The sequence below is a fragment of the Pleurodeles waltl genome, chromosome 12, assembly GCF_031143425.1.
Source record: "Pleurodeles waltl isolate 20211129_DDA chromosome 12, aPleWal1.hap1.20221129, whole genome shotgun sequence".
NCBI lineage: Eukaryota > Metazoa > Chordata > Amphibia > Caudata > Salamandridae > Pleurodeles > Pleurodeles waltl.
The window spans coordinates 616,463,791-616,483,848 of record NC_090451.1 but is presented as its reverse complement, the minus strand read 5'-3'; the positions used below and the strand labels follow the sequence as shown (position 1 = coordinate 616,483,848).

General features: G+C 45.5%; 1 protein-coding gene across 2 annotated transcripts in view; it reads left to right on the top strand.

Annotated features, from left to right (window-relative positions):
- The window catches only part of NCSTN (nicastrin), a 184,300-nt gene extending 164,448 nt beyond the window's left edge, over window positions 1–19,852 (top strand). For both annotated transcript variants that reach the window (XM_069217917.1, XM_069217916.1), the window contains exons 16-17: window positions 10,338–10,547; window positions 16,462–19,852. In XM_069217917.1, the coding sequence (XP_069074018.1) occupies window positions 10,338–10,547; window positions 16,462–16,584 (333 nt within the window). In that variant the 3' untranslated portion in view covers window positions 16,585–19,852. The remainder of the gene's footprint in view (window positions 1–10,337; window positions 10,548–16,461) is intronic.
- Window positions 19,853–20,058: the final 206 nt, after the last annotated feature.

Below are 20,058 nucleotides of genomic sequence, written 5' to 3'. Positions count from 1 at the left end.
CCCTCAGGGCAGGGGTGGCATTCTCTTAGGTCTGGGGGAAGCCAGGGTTGTATATAAAAGGGCAACCGAGGCTTTGTAGCATTCAACCCAGATATGCTATTTACTAGCCATCCTGCTGGAGAAGGCGAAAACACCTTCCTCCAGATCAGGCATTGTTTCTGGCTTCTGCGAGTGCAGGCTCTCATCTCCAAGGGGCAGAAACTTGCATGTGGTGGCAGGCTGGTTGATACCAGTCATCTAACACGCTAGAAGACCAGTAGGTTTCAGGGGGCACCAGTAAGGTGCCCTCTAGGTGCATGTCATAATACATCTAATACTGGCGTCCGTATGGATTTATTAAGACTAGGTGTTTGATACCAAACATCATAGGTTTCATTGAAGCCATTATGTAGTTGGTTAACTCGTAATGACCAGTGCCCAGTAAATTCCTTAAGATGGCTTCTCTGCTCACTTGCAGTATCTAGCAACCGAATAGATGTCACAGGGGCATATCTGCTCATGCAGATATGTCCTCACATACAATACAATATAATGCACCCTGCGTTATGGCCCTAAGGCTTGCTGTAGGGGTGACTTACATATAGTGACTTTGGCATGGCGCATGTTATGTTTTCACACATGGTTTGCATCATGTCACGAAGCCTGCTGTGGCAGTCTGCATGCAGTTTGTAGGTGGGTCCTCTAGGGCGGCATAATACATGCTGCAGCCATTAGGGACCATCTTCAGCACCCATGCCCTAGCATTTACTACGGACTTAAATGGGTGCTAAAGTGTGTGCCACATATACACAATTACACCATTTTACCTTGTTATAGGGAAAGAGCACTGGCACTGGGGGACCTGTTTAGCACTGGCACAAGGGACCTGGTAGGTGAGTCAGGTTGAGGTTCTCGACACTCTCCTCTGAGGGTGACATGTTTAATTTAGTGGAGACCTTTCTAGAAATTTGACCAAAAAAGAAATCTAAAACAGGCTTTCGGGGCCTAACTAACTAAAACACTTTTAAAATGTCTAATATAATTGAACTGGGGGACTTATAACAAGGCCCTACCAGTTCAGATTAAACTTTACAAAAAATTGAAAATAAAAACAAAATATTTTTGACTAAGGTCAGATTGGTGGAAACACCTATTAACAGAGTGGTATAGCAAATGTAGTCTTGTATCCCACCGTGTGCCACCAAATGAAGGAAACTGGCTCTCTAATTAGTGTACTTTAAAGCGAGGTGCACTGTGCAGAGAATCCGTGTAGGAAGTTGGCTCTGTATGTACTATTTCAAAGTAAGAAATAGCATGCAGGGAGTCCAAGGGTTCCCCTTAGAGGTAAGATAGTGGCAAAAAGAGATAATTCAAATGCTCTATTTTGTGGTAGTGTGGTCGAGCAGTAGGCTTATCAGAGGGTAGTGTCAAGCATTTGTTGTACTCACACAGGCAATAAATGAGGAACACACACTCGGAGACAATTCCAGGCCAATAGGTTTTTGTATAGAAAAATATATTTTCTTAGTTTATTTTAAGAACCACAGGTTCAAGATTTACATGTAATGCTTCAAATGAAAGGTATTGCAGGTAGGTACTTTAGGAACTTTGAATTAGCAAAATAGCATATACAGTTTTCACATAAATGACATATAGCTATTTTAAAACTAGACACAGTGCAATTTTCAACAGTTCCTGGGGGGAGTAAGAGTTAGTTAGTTTTTGCAGGTAAGTAAACCACCTACGGGGTTCAAGTTTGGGTCCAAGGTAGCCCACCGTTGGGGGTTCAGAGCAACCCCAAAGTTACCACACCAGCAGCTCAGGGCCGTTCAGGTGCAGAGGTCAAAGTGGTGCCCAAAACGCATAGGCTTCAATGGAGAAGGGGGTGCCCCGGTTCCAGTCTGTCAGCAGGTAAGTACCTGCGTCTTCGGAGGGCAGACCAGGGGGGTTTTGTAGGGCACCGGGGGGGGGGACACAAGTCCACACAGAAAGTACACTCTCAGCAGCACGGGGCGGCCGGGTGCAGTGTGCAAACAAGCGTCGGGTTCTCAATAGGAATCAATGGGCGACCAAGGGGTCTCTTCAGCGATGCAGGAAAGAGGGGGGCTCCTCGGGGTTGCCACCACCTGGGCAAGGGAGAGGGCCACCTGGGGGTCGCTCCTGCACTGGAGGTCGGATCCTTCAGGTCCTGGGGGCTGCGGGTGCAGTGTCTTTACCAGGCGTCGGGTCTTTGAAGCAGGCAGTCGCGGTCAGGGGGAGCCTCGGGATTCCTACTGCAGGCGTCGCTGTGAAGGGTCAGGGGGGGTCAACTCTGGCTACTCACGGTCTCGCAGTCGCCGGGAAGTCCTCCCTGAAGTGATTGTTCTCCACAAGTCGAGCCGGGGGCATCTGGTGCAGAGTGTCCAGTCTCACGCTTCCGGCGGGAAACGCAAGTTGTTTCAAAGTTGCTTCTTTGTTGCAAAGTCGCAGTCTTGGGTGAACAGAGCCGCTGTCCTAGGGAGTTCTTGGTCCTTCTAGATGCGGGGAAGTCCTCTGAGGCTTCAGAGGTCGCTGGTCCCTCTGGAAAGCGTCACTGGAGGAGTGTCTTTAGAAGTGGGGAGACAGGCCGGTAGAGATGGGGCCAAAGCAGTTGGTGTCTCTGTCTTCTCTGCAGGGTTTTTCAGCTTAGCAGTCCTCTTCTTCTTAGGTTGCAGGAATCTATCTTTCTGTGTTCTGGGAGCCCCTAAATACTCGATTTAGGGGTGTGTTTAGGTCTGGGGGGTTAGTAGCCAATGGCTACTAGCCCTGAGGGTGGCTACACCCTCTTTGTGCCTCCTCCCTGAGGGGAGGGGGGCACATCCCTAATCCTATTGGGGGAATCCTCCATCTGCAAGATGGAGGATTTCTAAAAGTCAGAGTCACCTCAGCTCAGGACACCTTAGGGGCTGTCCTGACTGGCCAGTGACTCCTCCTTGTTTTTCTCATTATCTACTCTGGCCTTGCCGCCAAAAGTAGGGCCGTGGCCGGAGGGGGCGGGCAACTCCACTAGCTGGAGTGCCCTGTGGTGCTTTAACAAAGGGGGTGAGCCTTTGAGGCTCACCGCCAGGTGTTACAGTTCCTGCAAGGGGGAGGTGTGAAGCACCTCCACCCAGTACAGGCTTTGTTACTAGCCACAGAGTGACAAAGGCACTCTCCCCATGTGGCCAGCAACATGTCTGGTGTGTGGCAGGCTGTAAAAAAGTCAGCCTACACGGGTAGTCGGTCAAGGTTTCAGGGGGCACCTCTAAAGTGCCCTCTGGGGTGTATGTTACAATAAAATGTACACTGGCATCAGTGTGCGTTTATTGTGCTGAGAAGTTTGATACCAAACTTCCCAGTTTTCAGTGTAGCCATTATGGTGCTGTGGAGTTCGTGCATGACAGACTCCCAGACCATATACTCTTACGGCTACCCTGCACTTACAATGTCTAAGGTTTTGCTTAGGCACTGTAGGGGCATAGTGCTCATGCACTTATGCCCTCACCTATGGTATAGTGCACCCTGCCTTAGGGCTGTAAGGCCTGCTAGAGGGGTGACTTATCTATACCTGTAGGCAGTGTGAGGTTGGCATGGCACCCTGAGGGGAGTGCCATGTCGACTTAGTCATTTTGTCCTCACCAGCACACACAAGCTGGCAAGCAGTGTGTCTGTGCTGAGTGAGGGGTCCCCAGGGTGGCATAAGATATGCTGCAGCCCTTAGAGACCTTCCCTGGCATCAGGGCCCTTGGTACCAGGGGTATCAGTTACAAGGGACTTACCTGGATGCCAGGGTGTGCCAATTGTGGAAACAAATGTGCAGGTTAGGGAAAGAACCCTGGTGCTGGGGCCTGGTTAGCAGGCCTCAGCACACTTTCAAATCAAAACTTAGCATCAGCAAAGGCAAAAAGTCAGGGGGTAACCATGCCAAGGAAGCATTTCCTTACGATCCGGGTGTCCCCTAATAGTGGAAGGGCTTGGTTTAATAATTCCAAGGTGCTCTCTTTAGGGTAGTGTGGTCGAACAGCCTTAGGATTATCAGAGGGGAGGGGTGTGCATTTGTTTTACACAGTCAATAAATGAGCCACACACTCAGTAAGATAATCTGACACCAATTTACAAAAATAGCACAGATCTGTATATTAATTTAGGCACCAAAATCTTCAGAATCAGGTAATTACTTTTTAAATTAGCGATTTTAAGAATTACAGAAAATAAAGCTGTCAGGTTTGTGCCAGGAGCCTCAAACGCACTTATGTTATCCTATGGGAGTAACATACACTGCACTGGGTCACTTGCAAATGACTTGCAGGACTGTTCTTCTGGACTTGGGGAAAGTAGGGGCCAAGATCCTTAGAACCGCCAATAGTTTGAATTTACCAGGCCTGTGGTGTTTGAGTGAAGAGGTGCGTCCAGCAGTGGTAGCCTCGGCGCTACACTCTTAAGTCAATAAGGATGAGTACCTGTAAGAAAAAGGCTGCAAGTGGAGACTTGGGAACCTGTTTGGCAGAACCTGATGAGGGGTTCGGCTCTTGAGGGTCTAATAAGACTCCGTTGGTTTCAATGGACTCAGGCTAGAGGTCTTGGGTACATAGTTGTTTTGTCCAGGGGGTCTGCGAGTTTGAGGCTCTCATGGTTCTTGGTGTGCCTGCAGAAGAGGGAAGGAAACACAGCAAGATTACTTATGGCACGGAATTAGCCTCTCTTAAAGTCCCTCGATGTATAGGTAGGTTTTGGCCCCTGTGGTGTTCCAGCTGAACACAACAAGCCTTGGTGCTTGCAACTGGCTTGAGTGCTCTGGGTATTGGTGCCAAAAAACTCTGGGCAGGCTTAGCATCTGAAGACTGGCTGGGTTAACTGGGCTGACCTACTGGTCACTTGTATCCTCTCCTGGTGAGATGCTTCCACCGTGGATGCGTTGGTCATCAAAATGGGGGACTTGGTTTAGGAAACTGGGTTTTTGTTGCAGTACTCTAAAAGTGAAAACATGACATGGCACACAGCCCGTGCTCCATGCCCACTAACACTGCATGCAGTATATGTAAGTCACCCCAGCAGCAGGCCTTCCAGCCCTAAGGCAGGGTGCATTATATTACATGTATGGACATATTTACTAGAGCAGATATGTCCCTGCTGTTTGTTTGTCGATTCTTAGACATATTAGGTGATCAGGGAAGCCATTTTAAGTACATGTGCTGGACATTGGTCACTACGAGTTCCTCGGCTACATGATGGCTTCACTGAAACTAGGGATGTTTGGTATCAAACATCTCCTTATTAATAAAACCTCACAGATTCCAGTGATGGATTTATTAAGACATGCACCCAGAGGGCACCTTAGAGGTGCCCCCTGAAACACCTACCAACAACTAGTGTGCTGGCTGACTGGTCTAAAGCAGCCTGCCACCATGGACAAGTTTCTGACCCCCAGGGGTGAGAGTCTCCGCTTTTGGGTAGTAAGGAACAAAGCCTGCTCTGGCAGGGGTGTTACATACCCTTTCCAACAGGATGACCTGTGAATTAGAATTCCAAGGCAGGGGGCTTCAAAGAGCAAATCTGGTTTCCCTGAAGAGGTTAGGAGATGCCAACACCCCACCATTCCCCCAACCAGGCCAGGCCCCATTTGGAGGCTGGACCGGAGGGAACATTTGTCAGAGAGGGGTGTCCACCTTCAGCCCATTGGCTACTACCTTACACTCCCCTAACAACCCTAATTTCAGCCCCTGGCACCAGAAAAGCAGATCCTGTCAACCTGAAAGAAGGCGGCAGACCCTGAAGAGTCGCAAAAGCAAGTACAGAAGACCAGCAGCTGACTAGGGCCCCAACCCCACCGGCCTGTCTGATGTCTTCAACAGTTGTGCCAAGGAAGACTTGTCCTGTAGCTGCCTGTGCCTCCAAAAGCTTGGTAGGACTGCCAGCCTTCAACCAAGACCCAGGAAGTTCTGTGGAGTAGCAAGAGCTGCTCCCCTGCATCCTCCAGGCACCCCAGAAGAACTGTGAAAACCTCAGACTGCCTAAACCCTACACAGGAAAGCACAACTGCACCTGTTCCCCCTCTAGCCTGAGTTGAAGTGGGCCAGCAGTGCCAGCATGGTCCCCCAAACCTCCAGGAACTAAGCCCACCTTGGCTTTGCCAACTGTGGACTTCCCGTCACTCCCTGCAGCCTCTTTGTGCAGGTCCTCCTGTACACAGAGTGGCCTGGTAACAAAAACCAATTGCCTCAGGACACCTGTGCACCAGGCCGTCCTGGCCCGAGGAGAAGAGGACTAAAGGTATCCTACGTCCATGAGCATTGTGAGACCTGAGCCCCCTTGTTGGTTCAGCCTGATTGGACCCCCAGTCCTAGCTTGCAGCATCTTTCCAATCAAACCAATCCTCATAGGATAACCCTAGGGCACATAATGCTGAAAAGCATTTCCTAACCCGGATGCCCCAGTGTTTCCCGAAGTGACCTGTTGGTGCTGCCTTGGACCTTTCCTTATACTTAGCTTAACTTCAGAACAGTCCTGTAAGTCCTTGCTAAGTTCCCGAATACAGTATTTGTTCCTCTTTAACATAGGGTAACATTAAGGCATCCAAGTCTGAAAAGCATCACTGCACCTGGATGCCCCAGTGCCTCCCAAAGTGACCTGGTGGTGCTGCCTTGGATCTTGCCCTACACTTACCTTAACTCCAGAACAGTCCTCTAAGTCGTTGCTAAATGCCCAAATGCAGCATATGTTCCTTTTCCTCTAGGATAGCATTAGGGCACCGGACACTGAAAAAACACCTGGACGCCCGGTGCCTCATGAGGTGCCTTGGATCCTGCCCAGTACTCACCTTTTGTCCAGAAGATTGGTCCTGTAGGTTGCTGTTAAGTACCTGTTTACAATATATGCCTTTCCTCCATAGGATAACATTACCGCTACCGAAATTGCACAAAGTGCTGATTTTTCAAACCTGTAAAAATCCATAACTCGAAACTTACTTACCTGAATGTGATGATCCTGGTGCCTAAAATTATTTTTATTATTAGTATTATTTTTGTAAATTGGTGATGATCTCTTTATTGAGTCCTATCATTTATTGGGTGTGTGCATGCAGCAACTCTTTAACACTCCTCTCTAACAAGCCTAAGGCGCTTTGACCACACTACCCCTAAAAGAGCACCTTGGGATTGCTAGAGCATGCCCCTGTCCACTTATAAGGGATACCTGGACACTTTCCACAATATACCTCTTTTTGATATACTTTCTAAAGAGCCAGCTTCCTACACCGGGCAGTTGCACTGAGTGCCTGCTGGTGCAAGGAAGTGGCTCCTCCACTCCAAGAGAGATGCTGGCTGGTTGGCAAAGTGCTGGCAGTCATCCAAGGCTGTGGGTGGACGCACAGTGGCAGGAGGATTTAGGCCTTTGCGATTGTCGGGACAGGAGCAGGCTGGCAAGGTTTTGTGTCAGATCGACTGCTAGTACATGGTTCTTGCTCCTTTGGCTCTCCTTTGTCCTGCTTTTTCTTGTAGTCAGGCAAATTAGAGTTCCTGGTGTCAGGAGGCCACCTAAATACTGAATTTAGGGGGTTAAGGGGTCTGAAGGGTAGTAGCCAATGGGCTACCAAACCCTGGTGTCACTTTGCGCCCTACATGACCAGTTTGTGTGGAGAGTGGGCATAACCCTGTCCCAGTTTTCCTAATTCCATCAAAAACAAGATTATGGAACCCTTCTTTTGAGGAGCACATTAGGTAGCCCACCTTAGGGGTGTGTCTAGCTAGGAGTTGCAACACACATACTGCATAGCTAATTTCCCACCTGTCGTGGTGCCATATGGGTCTCAGGGCTGGGGGTGGCACTCAGCATCCTCTTCCTGGCGAGATTCTTCCATGGTGGACCCAATAGTCAGCAAAACGGGGGACCGGGCAGGTGCACCCTGAACCTACTAGTACAAGGAAGCGACTCCTCCACTCCAAGGTAGATGCTGGCTGGTTGGCACAGTGCTGGCAGTCCTCCAAGACTGAGGGTGGATGCACAGCTGCAGGACTCGTTGGGTCTTTCCGGTTGTTGGGATAGGAGCAGCCTGGCAGGGTTTTACACTATGTCCATCGCTAGTCCAGGTTCTTGCGCCTTCAGCTCTTCTTTGTCCTTCTTGTAGTTGGGTGAATCTGAGTTCCTGGTGTCAGGAGACCACCTAAACACTGAATGTAGAGGCGCTAAGGGACTGATAGTTAGTAGCCAGTGGGCTACCAAACCCTGGGGTCTCTATGCCCCCTACATGACTATTTCCCTTGAGGAGTTGGCATAACCGTGTCCCAGAGTTCCTAATTCCTCCAAAAACAAGATGGTAGAACCCTTCTTTTGTGGGGCTCATCAGGCAGCCCACCTTAGGGGTGCGACTAGCCAGGAGGTGCAACATGCCTACTGCATAACTAACTTCCCACCTCTCCTGGTGCCAAATGGGCTCAGGGAAGGGAGTGGCACTCTGTATCCTCTTCCTGGCGAGATGCTTCCAAGATGGACCCAATGGTCAGCACAAACGGGGACTGGGCAAGTGCACCCAGTGTCTAATGGTGCAAGGAAGTGGCTCCTCCACTTTAAGGAAGATGCTGCCTCGTTGGCGAAGTGCTGCCAGTCCTACAAGGCTCTAGGCAGATGTACAGCTGGAGAACAAGTCTGGTCATTGCAATTGTTAGAGCAGGCAGGCAAGGTTTCACGCCAAGTCCACAGCTAACCCACAGTTCTTGCTTCTTTGGCTCTTCTTTGTCCTTCTTTCTTGTAGTCAGCTGTATCTGAGTTCCTGGTGTCAGGGGGGCACCTGAATAATGAATTTAAGAGTCCTAAGGGGAGTGAAGGGTAATAATTAATGGGCTACCAAACCCTGGGGCCACTACGTCCCCCTACATGACCACTTCCTATGGGAAGTGGGCATAAACCTGTCCCAGAGTTCCTAATTCCACCAAACACAACATGGTGGAACCCTTCTGTGGTGGAGCACATAAGGTCGCCTGCCGCAGTGGTGTGACTAGCAAGGTTGTGCTACACGCCTACTGAATAGCTAATTTCAGGCCTGTCCTGGGGCCAAATAGGCCTCAGGGCAGGGGGTGGTATTTCCCAGGTCTGGAGGCAGGTGATTATGCAACAGGAGTCACACAAGGGCTAGTGCATTGTGTAGAGGGTTGGGCAGAAGCACACAGGCAAGTTAGAGAAATATGAATAGCAGAGGTTGGAAGAGAAGTAGACTAGTGAGACAGCTGCAAAATCCATGCACTCTTGTTGAGTCTTTAAGACCAAAGTAAAACATTTCCCTAAAAATGAGTAGTGGAAGAACACAGATTAATTGGAAAGCTCTTATATAAGAAACAGGTGAATGAGAGTGAATAAATCCAAAAGTGGCAAGCAGTGGGCATGCTGCAAGCCCGCCTATGTTCTTGGTAAGCCCACAATGTATTTTGTAACCAGACATCTGTGCTTTCTGATATGCTCGACCTAAACGGTTAACCAACTTGAACTGGGTACACTAAAGGCCAAATGTTATGCAGATTTGTAGAACATGCGACGGTGATGGCGCTTAGAGAGGATTGCTTTTGCTGCACTCATGAGTAATTCCCCTAATCCCACCATCTCCTTAGATTGCCAACTAGAGATCATTTCATACCTTTGCCAAGCACTATTGTGTGGATTCTGACTCGGGACAAATTCCCTAGTGAGTGTGCTTTTCTTTCTATTCCTAAGCATTTCGATTCCACTTCAAAGGGCTCGTTATTATTCTTTGCTACCTCTATTCTTCTGTTTATGGATATCAAAGAGAGTTTTGTTTCGGAGAAGGAAAGGTTGCGTGCTTTTCATCAGGGATCTCTGTTCTAGATATTCTCTCTGAAGCCATGATCAGCCTACCTGCCTCTTAGGGTTTCCAGCAGCATAACGGGGAACTCTTAATGATGTCAAGATCATTCTACTAGTCAACATTAAAAAATGAACTGACTCTGTACTCAATGATAGGTTAGGTGGGTAGCTTCTGTAATTCCAAAAGTTGCAGTGTCAGATTGGGTCTGTGTATATGTCAGTATGTATGTTTAAATACAGTTTAATGAGAGGCCCAATTTCCTTTAGTTTATTTTCACTTTGTTTTTTGCAGTGGCTTTTCAGTTAAATATCCTATTTGATGTAAATTAGTGCTGCTTCTTACAGGGATGTTTTCTTTTATTTTGTGTTTTTCATAAGGGATATTTAAAATATACTTTAAAAAAAATCTGGTGATTCCATATGTTCTGATATTTTAAAAATGTTTATGGATTCGGAGATAAGATCCACAAACTAATAACCAGGATTACAAGTATCTTTTCCTTTCATGATATAAATCCACATCTCCTTCTAAAATATTTTCTTTTCTCCAGCTTTATGAATACTTATGGGTACTTGGCACATTTGATAACTCCACTACAAGGACACCATTCTGCGTGAGAACATTGACCCACATGAGTAAAGCGGTGTCACCTGCATTTGATCTAAACGAGTGGGGATCCACAGAGTACTCCACATGGACTGAAAGTCGCTGGAAGGAAATCAGAGCCAGGATATTTCTGGTAGCAAGCCGTGAGCTAGAGGTAAGGCGTTTGTGTATGGCGCTCGGTGAGTAGTAGCACCAAAAGAATAGAGGTAACATTCTTTACAATGTGTGGATCAGGAACTCCCCTGCATCATTGATGCATACGGCAAAGCCTAGTGTGGATAACAGTAATCTGAATAAGTGGTTGAGAAATCTTAAGTGCTTGATAAAGCCACACTTATCTCTTCGAATATTGGGTTTTGTTGTGGTGAGGTGGGGCTTACTATTCTAGGTAACATAGATATACTGTATTTGCAATAGAAAAAGGGAAAGAAAATATGTGAAAGCAAGTGTTAATGGTTCGGTTGCTGTGAGATGAAGCTTATGGTTGTAGATAACAAATATTTCCTAAGAATAGGATGAATGTGGAAATATATCATGACCTTGTTAAAAGACTAGAATTTACATTGAAAGAAATGTTTACCCTTAATTGGAAACTTAGTTTGACCAACATAACAAAGGTGAACAATGTGATGCAAATACTAGTATTTGGAAGGAAGCGCCTTTCAAGCTTGATATTCTTTAAAACTTATTCCAGTGTTCTAACGTACCAGGCTCTTTCATAAACACCTTTAAAATTGAAGCTTTTAAAGTAATTTAAAATTTCCTTCATTTGATATAATTTGTGGTTATCTTATGCATGAACTAAGCCACTTGACGTACAGAGTTTTGATACCTGCAGTTAAGATGTGCTTCATTAAACAACGTGGTACCATCCTTTAGCATGCTTTGCATGTTCATTCAGCAGCAGATAATTATAGTGATAGAATTATGGCTCCACTGTAAGCACTGATTGGCTAAAAAATGATTCACTTATCATATAGGTTATACAAGTGTGGTGACCATTTTGTATTCTAGCAGCAGATAACCTCTTTTAACCACATGGCTACATAAACGTACGTCTCTAGTGGGGTTCTTGGATTTGTTGTGTTTTGAAGTGTTAGGTATATGTTATGTACTTGCCAGCTGACTCGTGCAAGCTTGTGTTTTAGAGAATCTGCATCGAGTGAGTTCATATCTCTTCTGCATTGGACCTCATCCAAGTTTGCAGAAGAGCCATTTCCTATTTATAACATATAATATATAACTGCTGCATATAGAAACGCCTTAGTTCTACAAGGACGGAGGTTGTCTTATATAGACAAGAGGAAAACCTTATGCTTTTCAGTACCTGTAAGACCGTCATTCCTGCTGCTCCGGCCCCTGTCCCCATTGCCCACTGAGGACACATAATTTCCAGTGCACCACCTCTTAATACCTTCGGAAGGGGACGCTCAGCGTTGATAGAACTGTGGGGCCTGTGGTACAGGATAAACTTTTCAAACTGAATTTGTTGTGAAGGGATGTTCCTTTATCAGAACTCCACCAGACGGTATCATGGTATTGTGGGATGTAGGAGGTTCCTGGCACAGAATTCTTCTGAAACTTATCTTTTGCCAAGTGACATTTTGGAGGTTGAGCTTTTCTTACTTTGTTGTTATGGTAACATTTCATCATGGACATCTGTCTGTTTTACGGTACAAAGCATAAACCTTTTTAGCCATGGCTTCTATCAAGAGGATGCCTGTTCCAGAAGTAACACCTAGTTGTTATACATGCTACGTTTTGGTTCCCAAGAAGAACGGAGGCCTTCATCCTATTTCAGACCTGCACCCTCTCAACTTCTTCCTTGGCAAGGAAAGATTCAAAAGGCTCCCACTGGCCTAAGTCTTGTCTGTGCATGATCCTGGAGACTGGAAGTTGGTGTTCGACCTGCAAGATGCCCATTTCTATATACCCTCCTGCAGACCCATCGGTGCTACCTCCAGTTCATGGTGGGGCAGGAGCATTTACAGTTCACAGTGCTCCCCTTTGGTCTCACCAGTGTCCCTTGGGTGATTACAAACGTGATGGTGGTTGTGACAGCACACCTTCGTAGGTCATGGATCCCAGTCTACCCCTACCTCAACCACTGAATGTTGAAGGGGGTTAGCCCCAAGCAGTCGTTAGCCACCTCCAGACTATGACGAACCTCCTGTAATCTTTGGGATACACTATCAATGGGCCTTAGTCCTACCTGACTCTTCAGATGCTCCCCGTCATCTGAGCCGTTCTGGACCTGGTTCGGTTTTGTGCCTTTCCCCCCCAAAAGGAGAGTCCAGGACATTCAGGCTACAATAATAGTCGTTCATCCCTGGTCTTGGATTTCACGAGGTTGGCTCTGAAGCCGCTGGGACTGATGACCTCCTCCATCCTGCTGGTCAAGCTCGCCATGTGGCATATGCAGTCTCTGAAGTGGGATCTGAAGTCTCAGTAGGTCCACCATCAAGAGGACCTCTCTGACCATGATCAGATTTTGGAGGTGACTGCAAAAGATCTGCATTACTGCCTGCTAGACCGCAATTGTGTTAGTGGCGGTCGCCTCTCTTTTCTCCACCCAGAGCTGACATTGGTGACCAGTGCATCGCTTTTGGATAGAGGTGGCCACCTGGGAGGGGTGAAGATTAGAAGCTTGGAGATTGAGCGGTGACAGCTGAACAGCTTAAACCTTCCTCCAGAGGTGGCTGACATCATATTGACAGCCAGCCTTCTCTTCACAAAAGCTGCATACACAGGTTATTGGGACACATTTGTGACTTGGTGCGGTACACGGCAGACAGATCACCTCTAGGCAAAGTCATCTGACATTTTGCTGTTTGTTTTTATCCCTTGCCCGGAAAGGCTTTGCTCTAGGCACAGTTAAAGGGTACATTTTGTCTTTTCAGACATGTTTTCTGTTGCCATGTCAGCTCTCATTGTTTAACTCTCAACTTGATGTGCACTTTTTGAAATGTTTTTACAACATTTGCTTTCTCCTCCCTTTGTCATGCTACAGCAGGACCTTAACTCTGTCCACTTAAACAGCTATTCCTTGGGCTCTAACCCTCAGGACAGCGTTCCTCATCTCCATTCCATTAGTGCTGTGAGTGAGTGCACTTCAGGCCCTGTGTCAACCTGCCATACACCACCTTCTTCCCAGAGCAGCTGGTTTTACGGACATGGGCATCCGTCTTGCCTAAATTGACGCCTTGCACAGTGGTCAAAACATCACTTTGCCGAAGTTCTGTGCTGCACCTCGTACCTCTGAGAAGGAGGGATTCTACCGTTTGGACCCCAAGAGAGCTCTAAGCTTTTATATTGATCATACCTAAGAACACTCAGTGGATGATCAGCTCTTTGTGGGGGTGAATCTAGAGAAAAAGGCAAGGCTGTGCAGAAGAGAACCGTCTCCCTCTATATCATGCTTTGGGCTAAGATCTTCAATGCACTGGCAAAAAAGCAGCCTCTGGGAGGATTGCATGCTCATTCTACCTTGGCCAAAGCTGCTACCATTGCATTCTCATGTGTGGTCCTTGTCCTGGACATTCGCTAGATGGCTACATGGGCCTCCCTCCATACTGTCACAATGTACTTTCTGTTTTAAGTCCATTCACTGACTCGCCTCCAAATAGGTACTGCTTTGGTATCTATTCAAAAAGTGAGTTATGATCAGCTTGAATTCTCTATCAGAAGAGCAAGAGTTTGCCAGTCAGAATTGCGGGGGAGCTGATTGTGATGTTTCTGTGATTGATGCAACTGATTTTGAAGATGATCTAGGCCAGCAAGATGAACTAGTGTAGTTCTAGGGGCTGGGGGGGGGTCACATTATCACATTTCAGGCCATGGATTGTTAAGCTGTAGCATGGAGTATGCCATTAAAGAGGCCAGTGTGTAGTCCTGAAGGACATGGAGTAGGGTGTTACCACCATTATGATGCGAGAGTATTAGGTCTTGAACAGCAGCTGTGAGGTTGGTTTCTGGGGGTACAGTTTATCTTTTCTTAGAAGTGAGAAAAAGGGGACCTGTACAAGACTGTCTTTGTTTTGTTGGCAAGGTTTTCCTTCTGGGTGAGGCTGGTGTCTAGTGTGAAACCGGGCGACTTAGCATTGGGTGATAGTTGGGGCTCGAGGCCATCAAGATTTCTGTCACTGCCCCACGTTTGTACTTTGATGGTTTTTCTTGGCAAATAACAGATATTCTATCTTGGTGGGGTTGAGCCTTATGTAGATGCAGTGAATCATGTCTGGTCGATTTGCTGGAAGTGTTTGAGGCATTGGCTTACTTAGAAAGGATCTGCTTTCTTCCAAGGAGTTCTGTGCAACTTACTGCTGGAGCTTGCACAGTCTTCTCCCCCCAGAATTTTCAGTTGTGAAGTCAGATTCCACACTAATTGAGAAGATGGTATAAAAAAAGACAGGATCAGATTGCATTTTGCTGTATAAAATTCCGTGGATTATCAAGATGTCACTGCAATCTATTGCAGACGACTTGCACCCCTGGGAGTCTCCGGAGGATATAGCACGGTTCCGCAAAAAGGCATTGAAGCAATGTTCTGAAAAACAAAGTAGGCGCACAGTTGGGGGAGAAGCAACGTTCAGTGCTCACACTTTACATATCCCACACCTCCCTTCATGGTCTTCAAGGTGATCTTGGCTAGGTCCAAAATTCTTAGCATAGATTTCTTTTAACACGCTTTCACTTTTCCATCTTTCAACACTTGGTTGCATTTCCAGAAGGATCTAAGTGGGCTCACAGTGACATCAAATTCCCGTGACAATGCATCTATGCCGCAATCCTCTTTACACGTCACCATTTTTGTAAGCTTTATCTTGATGGCAGGAAAACATATATTTAGGACCACTCTTCCTAACCTGAAGGCCTGTCTTCGTATAAGATAGTTTACAATTTCCTGATGGAAATGAATGACATAAAGACCTACTGCACTTTAGCATCCTTTCTAGTTTATGCAGTTCAAACATACAAAGGACTGAGGATACCTTGGCATTTGGAGAACAGATCTGAATAAGACTGAGCCTTGGTCTCTGTTTTTTATTTGTTATGCCGCTTTTATTCTGTTTCTAACTTTCACTCTATTTCTATTGGCATTTTATCTTAATTCATGTATTGAAGTGTTCTTATTTATTTGATGTAAATGACTTATGTATTTTTTAAGGTTACATTGACTTGTGCCTAATAAAGATACCTAATGATGATGATAATGACAGGGGCATTACAACTATCTCTATTATGATTCTGGCACTCTTAGTCATCACCTCCTTCATGAGAACCAGGTAGCTGTTTCTTCTGTGTAGTGATACTATGTTGCATCAAGTAAAAACATGTAAAATACAGAATGTAGAGGATGGTGATACGTAGTCCTTGGTGGTGCTAAACTACTCCTCGTGAAGCTGGTGCCGAAGGGCTCCAAAAACATGTAAAGTGAGAGCATGGATTTTCAGAGCAGACATTTGCAGTCCTCCCTACAGGCACGGCCAAGTCCTAAACTTTTGAGAAGGACGGAGAACATGAGGCAATTACACAGGTGCCACCTGAAAGTGACTTTTTTCCTGTTCGTAGGAGCAGTGGTTCTTATGAGGATGGTTCAGAGGATGCGGGGGGGAGATGTAGTTGTTCGCTTGCACATTGAAAAGTACAGCAATCGACAAAAATGTCCACGGCACTTGCTGCACTGTTGATAGCTGTCCCTGGAAGCATTGCAGCACACTGTAACAAAGTCGCATAATCAAGAATGTTCTATACTCTATGCGTCCCACAAAAAGCCCAGAAGTTTGAATGCCTCAGGCCGGCTGTCAACTGACAGAAAGTACTAGAAGCTGAGCCTCAGAACACAAAATACATATGACACCACGACATCACGCATGTTCTGCAACATTCACCAGTGTGCACAGGGAAGGGCCAGCACAGGATACAACGGCTAGTATTCATGTTTTAGCATATCTGACTTTTTTCTTTTTTTATTTATTTACAAAATTAGTTTTTTCATCATTTGAAGTTGCTGAACACCAAAAAGTCCCTTCAATTAAATATCGTAATTTCTTTCCTCTTCGTTCAAGGTGATCACCCTAGTTGTGGGCGTCGTCATTTTGATCGTCTCTCTGCTTGCTACCTACTTCATCAACGCCAAGGCAGACATTCTCTTCACCAGTGCCCGGGATACTGGAGCTGTCGCCTACTAAGGACTTCTTGCAAACCTGAGCTTCTAAGCACCACGAATCTTGCATCATGAGCAAAAAAAGCAAAACTACAAGAGGACAAAAGAGAAAGGACAAGGACTACTTTTACTAATTTCAGCTAGATTGACACTGGAGTAACTTCCTTTTCGATTGGGGGGGTTTCCGGTGTGATGGGTGGGTGGGAAATGCACAGTGGTGTTCTGGGTGTGACGTTTAACCAACATCGGTTATTTATTTTTAGTGTTATTCCAGAATAGAAAATGGGGGAAATGAATTCATTTGTGCGATACACAAGTGATTTCGAAGAAATGTGAGTGCCGACATACGTGTGTGTGTTTATACACAGCTGGTGCAGACTCCACATCCTATAGGAAATGTATGGCCCTGCTGGGCAGGTGACCCCTCGGTCCTAAAGATACATAAGTGACCTAGGTACTCTAACTAGTGAAATCACTGATTGCAGTCTTAACACTGGCAGAAAGGGATGCTCCTTGCCCCCATCAATCAAATGAAAAAAATAGTTATCCGTTTGGGACATTTGAATTATTTAAAAAAATTGTGCTAAGGTTCCTTGTCACTACTGTCGCCACACCCTTGTCTTTAGCCTCCCGGTATCCTGATATCCTTTTGGGTATAGGAGAGAAAGAGGGGAAATGGAGGAACTAAATAAAGAAACATAAGCACCATTTCTTCTCCAAGAAATGTATTTATAGCACCAAACCGGTAAACGTCCTTCCGTGTGAGACTCATCCCAGGTTTTAAACAGACAGTTAATGTTCCATGAGAGCAGAGTTGTCAGTAGTTTTTGATACATTTTTCCTTCATAGGTAAAAGCTCCTCCCACGTTTTTTATCGGTCACCTGCTTCATTTTTGGTTCCTGATCAAAGTACGTGAATATCATGTCAGCCTTTGAGATGATTTGTAAATCCTTCAATGCTTGTTCCCTGAATGTTGCTTTTGTTCCATCAATATAGATGTAGATCAGGCAACCATATCTTGCAAAGGACATCCGAATGATAGATTTGAGCTTGAAGTTAGTCCAGCACTTGTCTATTACCAACACAAAGACAATGAGTTGGCAGAGCACAAACTTATTTGGATTAGGAACACTCCTAGCTACCTAGACGTCTCCAACTATAGCTGCAGAAGATGAAAATCTGTGCTGCATATGCCTTGAACACACAGTCTCCACTGGCAGAATTGTTTTAGAAATGACACTGTCCCTAACTGGCCTCTTGCAACTTTCATGGCAGACATTTGTAAAGGTTACCTTAAGCTTCCATTTCAGAAGTTAAAGTACCATCCTTTTTGTGCATAAATTCAAAGTATAAAAGCAAGCTGTCAACCATTTCCACGTCGGGCGTCTGACCTTGAGCAGTCCCAAGGCAGTTGTACCTGCTTCTGAGTGTGGTCTTTAGTTGCTTTTGTATACATAAGCAACATAGCCAAACAGGTTGACATATACCAAAATTCTGTACTATGATCTTTGAGCTTGGTGCTTGACAACCTCAAGCATTTCCCCCATATATTAGCATGAATCGGATGCAAAGAAATGCCCTGAATTTTTTTTAGAATATGGAAACACCCTTGTAAAGAGCATAATGTGAGACTCTGACCCACCAGTGTTTTAATTCTTTAATAGTTTATAGCATGATGTGCCCACATCACTACAGCCCACCAGTATGGGAGCAAAATGGTCTGGATGTATGAAAAGATAAAATCTGGTGGACTGAAAGCTTTGTCCTAGGATTTTCTAGTACCTCATATGATCGTAGTAAGCTCTATGTTGCTGCCACTTGTCTTCCAGCCCTTGATAGCAGAGAGAGTCCTCCGTTTTTGTTTATATGGTCTTTTAAAATGGCGTGGTTCATAAGTAAAGTGTGGAGGAGGTGGCGTATTTAGACAATCCTAAAAGTGGTCCGGGTAAAGCAAAGTACTTTAGCAAGAAACAGGGATTAGTCTCTTTTGGGGTCGGTGTATAGGAGAAGGAAAATGGAACCAATTTATAGCTTGTGGCCATTATTTAACCTAACAGAATGCAGATGTTCATTCAAATAATCTGTGGTCTCAGTCAAAGTTATTTTTTCCTAAATGCAACTTGAAATTTCTCTCTGCAGAATTTGAATATATTTTAGAAGGCTCGGCTCTCTGATTAACAAATATGCCTCACCAGAGCAGCTTTCAGAGGGTCTTGCAACTTTTCTTGAATGGTCATAAGATGCCTGCAGGAAGGCATCTCAAGATCAGACAATAAATTTAGACAGAAGCGAAAAGAGGAATACCTTCATCTGTCTTGCAAGCGAAGAAGTGGGACTTAATGCCAGCTCATTTAATTAACGCTGATCCATATAGACATTTCTGAAATAGAATGTTCTTTTTGCAGTTTGTTTTTTCCCAAAACGTAATGATGTGCTTGCAGAATCAGACCGTTGAAAGTCTGCATTCTTTTGATGTTGAGGCCAGGAAAAGCTTGCTCCTTTAACTCGTCAATTACTGCTTCTGTTCATTAGGCAGCATTACATGTGATCCCTCATAAACTTGCAGAGGCTGGGACAGAGCTCAGGGGGTGCTGAGAAAGAAGAAGAATAAGTTATTCCGTGCCACTCTGATCCTCCTTATGATCAACTACATACTCTTTTTACCTCATGAGGCAACTCCGGCACTTATTGGTGACCATAGGTAGGCCCAAGATTGTTCTAAGAGGCTCGCGTAGACCAGTATTCAGCAGTGACCCTCACACTATCCTTAGGCAACGGATATTTGTAGAGTTTTCCAAAGTTGTTCAATTCACTACAATGCATCGTGTAGTTCTGAACATTCCAGTACCCCACCTTTGTTTTTGCCTGTGTCTGACAAATCATTCTGATTGACATCCAGGCTGTGCGTGAGCAGTGAGCTAGATCTGTATAGCGCCGACGGCTACGTTTGTCCCATCCACTAGTGAAGCTCCTTAACATGCCAGATTAAATGCATTGCTATCTACCCAAGAATCTTGCCATACATAAATATCATTGTCCCGGGTGCTCAAGCATCACTACATGTCTCTGCCCCTGTTGTGGGAGAGCTCTTACCAATGTCCTTTCGCTCAGGCTAATTTCAGAAGAAGCTGACTTGAACCCTGTGTATTTTTTGGTGGGTAAAAGAGCAATGTATTGAACAAATGAAGGGGGGGGGGGCAATTAATAGTGGCTTTTTTTTTTAATGTGCAATATATTTTTGTACATATGTAAATAGCCTGGTTTTCATTAAAGAAACAATCTTACCAATTCATTCGCTCATCCTGTCGTTTTTTCACTTTACCATTTCTGTTATATGATTATTACAATTTTCTTTTACAGCAGTCAAAGCAAGAGCAAAAACTAAGGAGGGGCTCTCTGACAAATAATGATTATCATGCTCGAGCTGTCTTCTTGATGGCCGTAGCATACAGCCAAGCTCTACAGATGGATTTGTTGCTGCCGGACTTGTTCTAATCA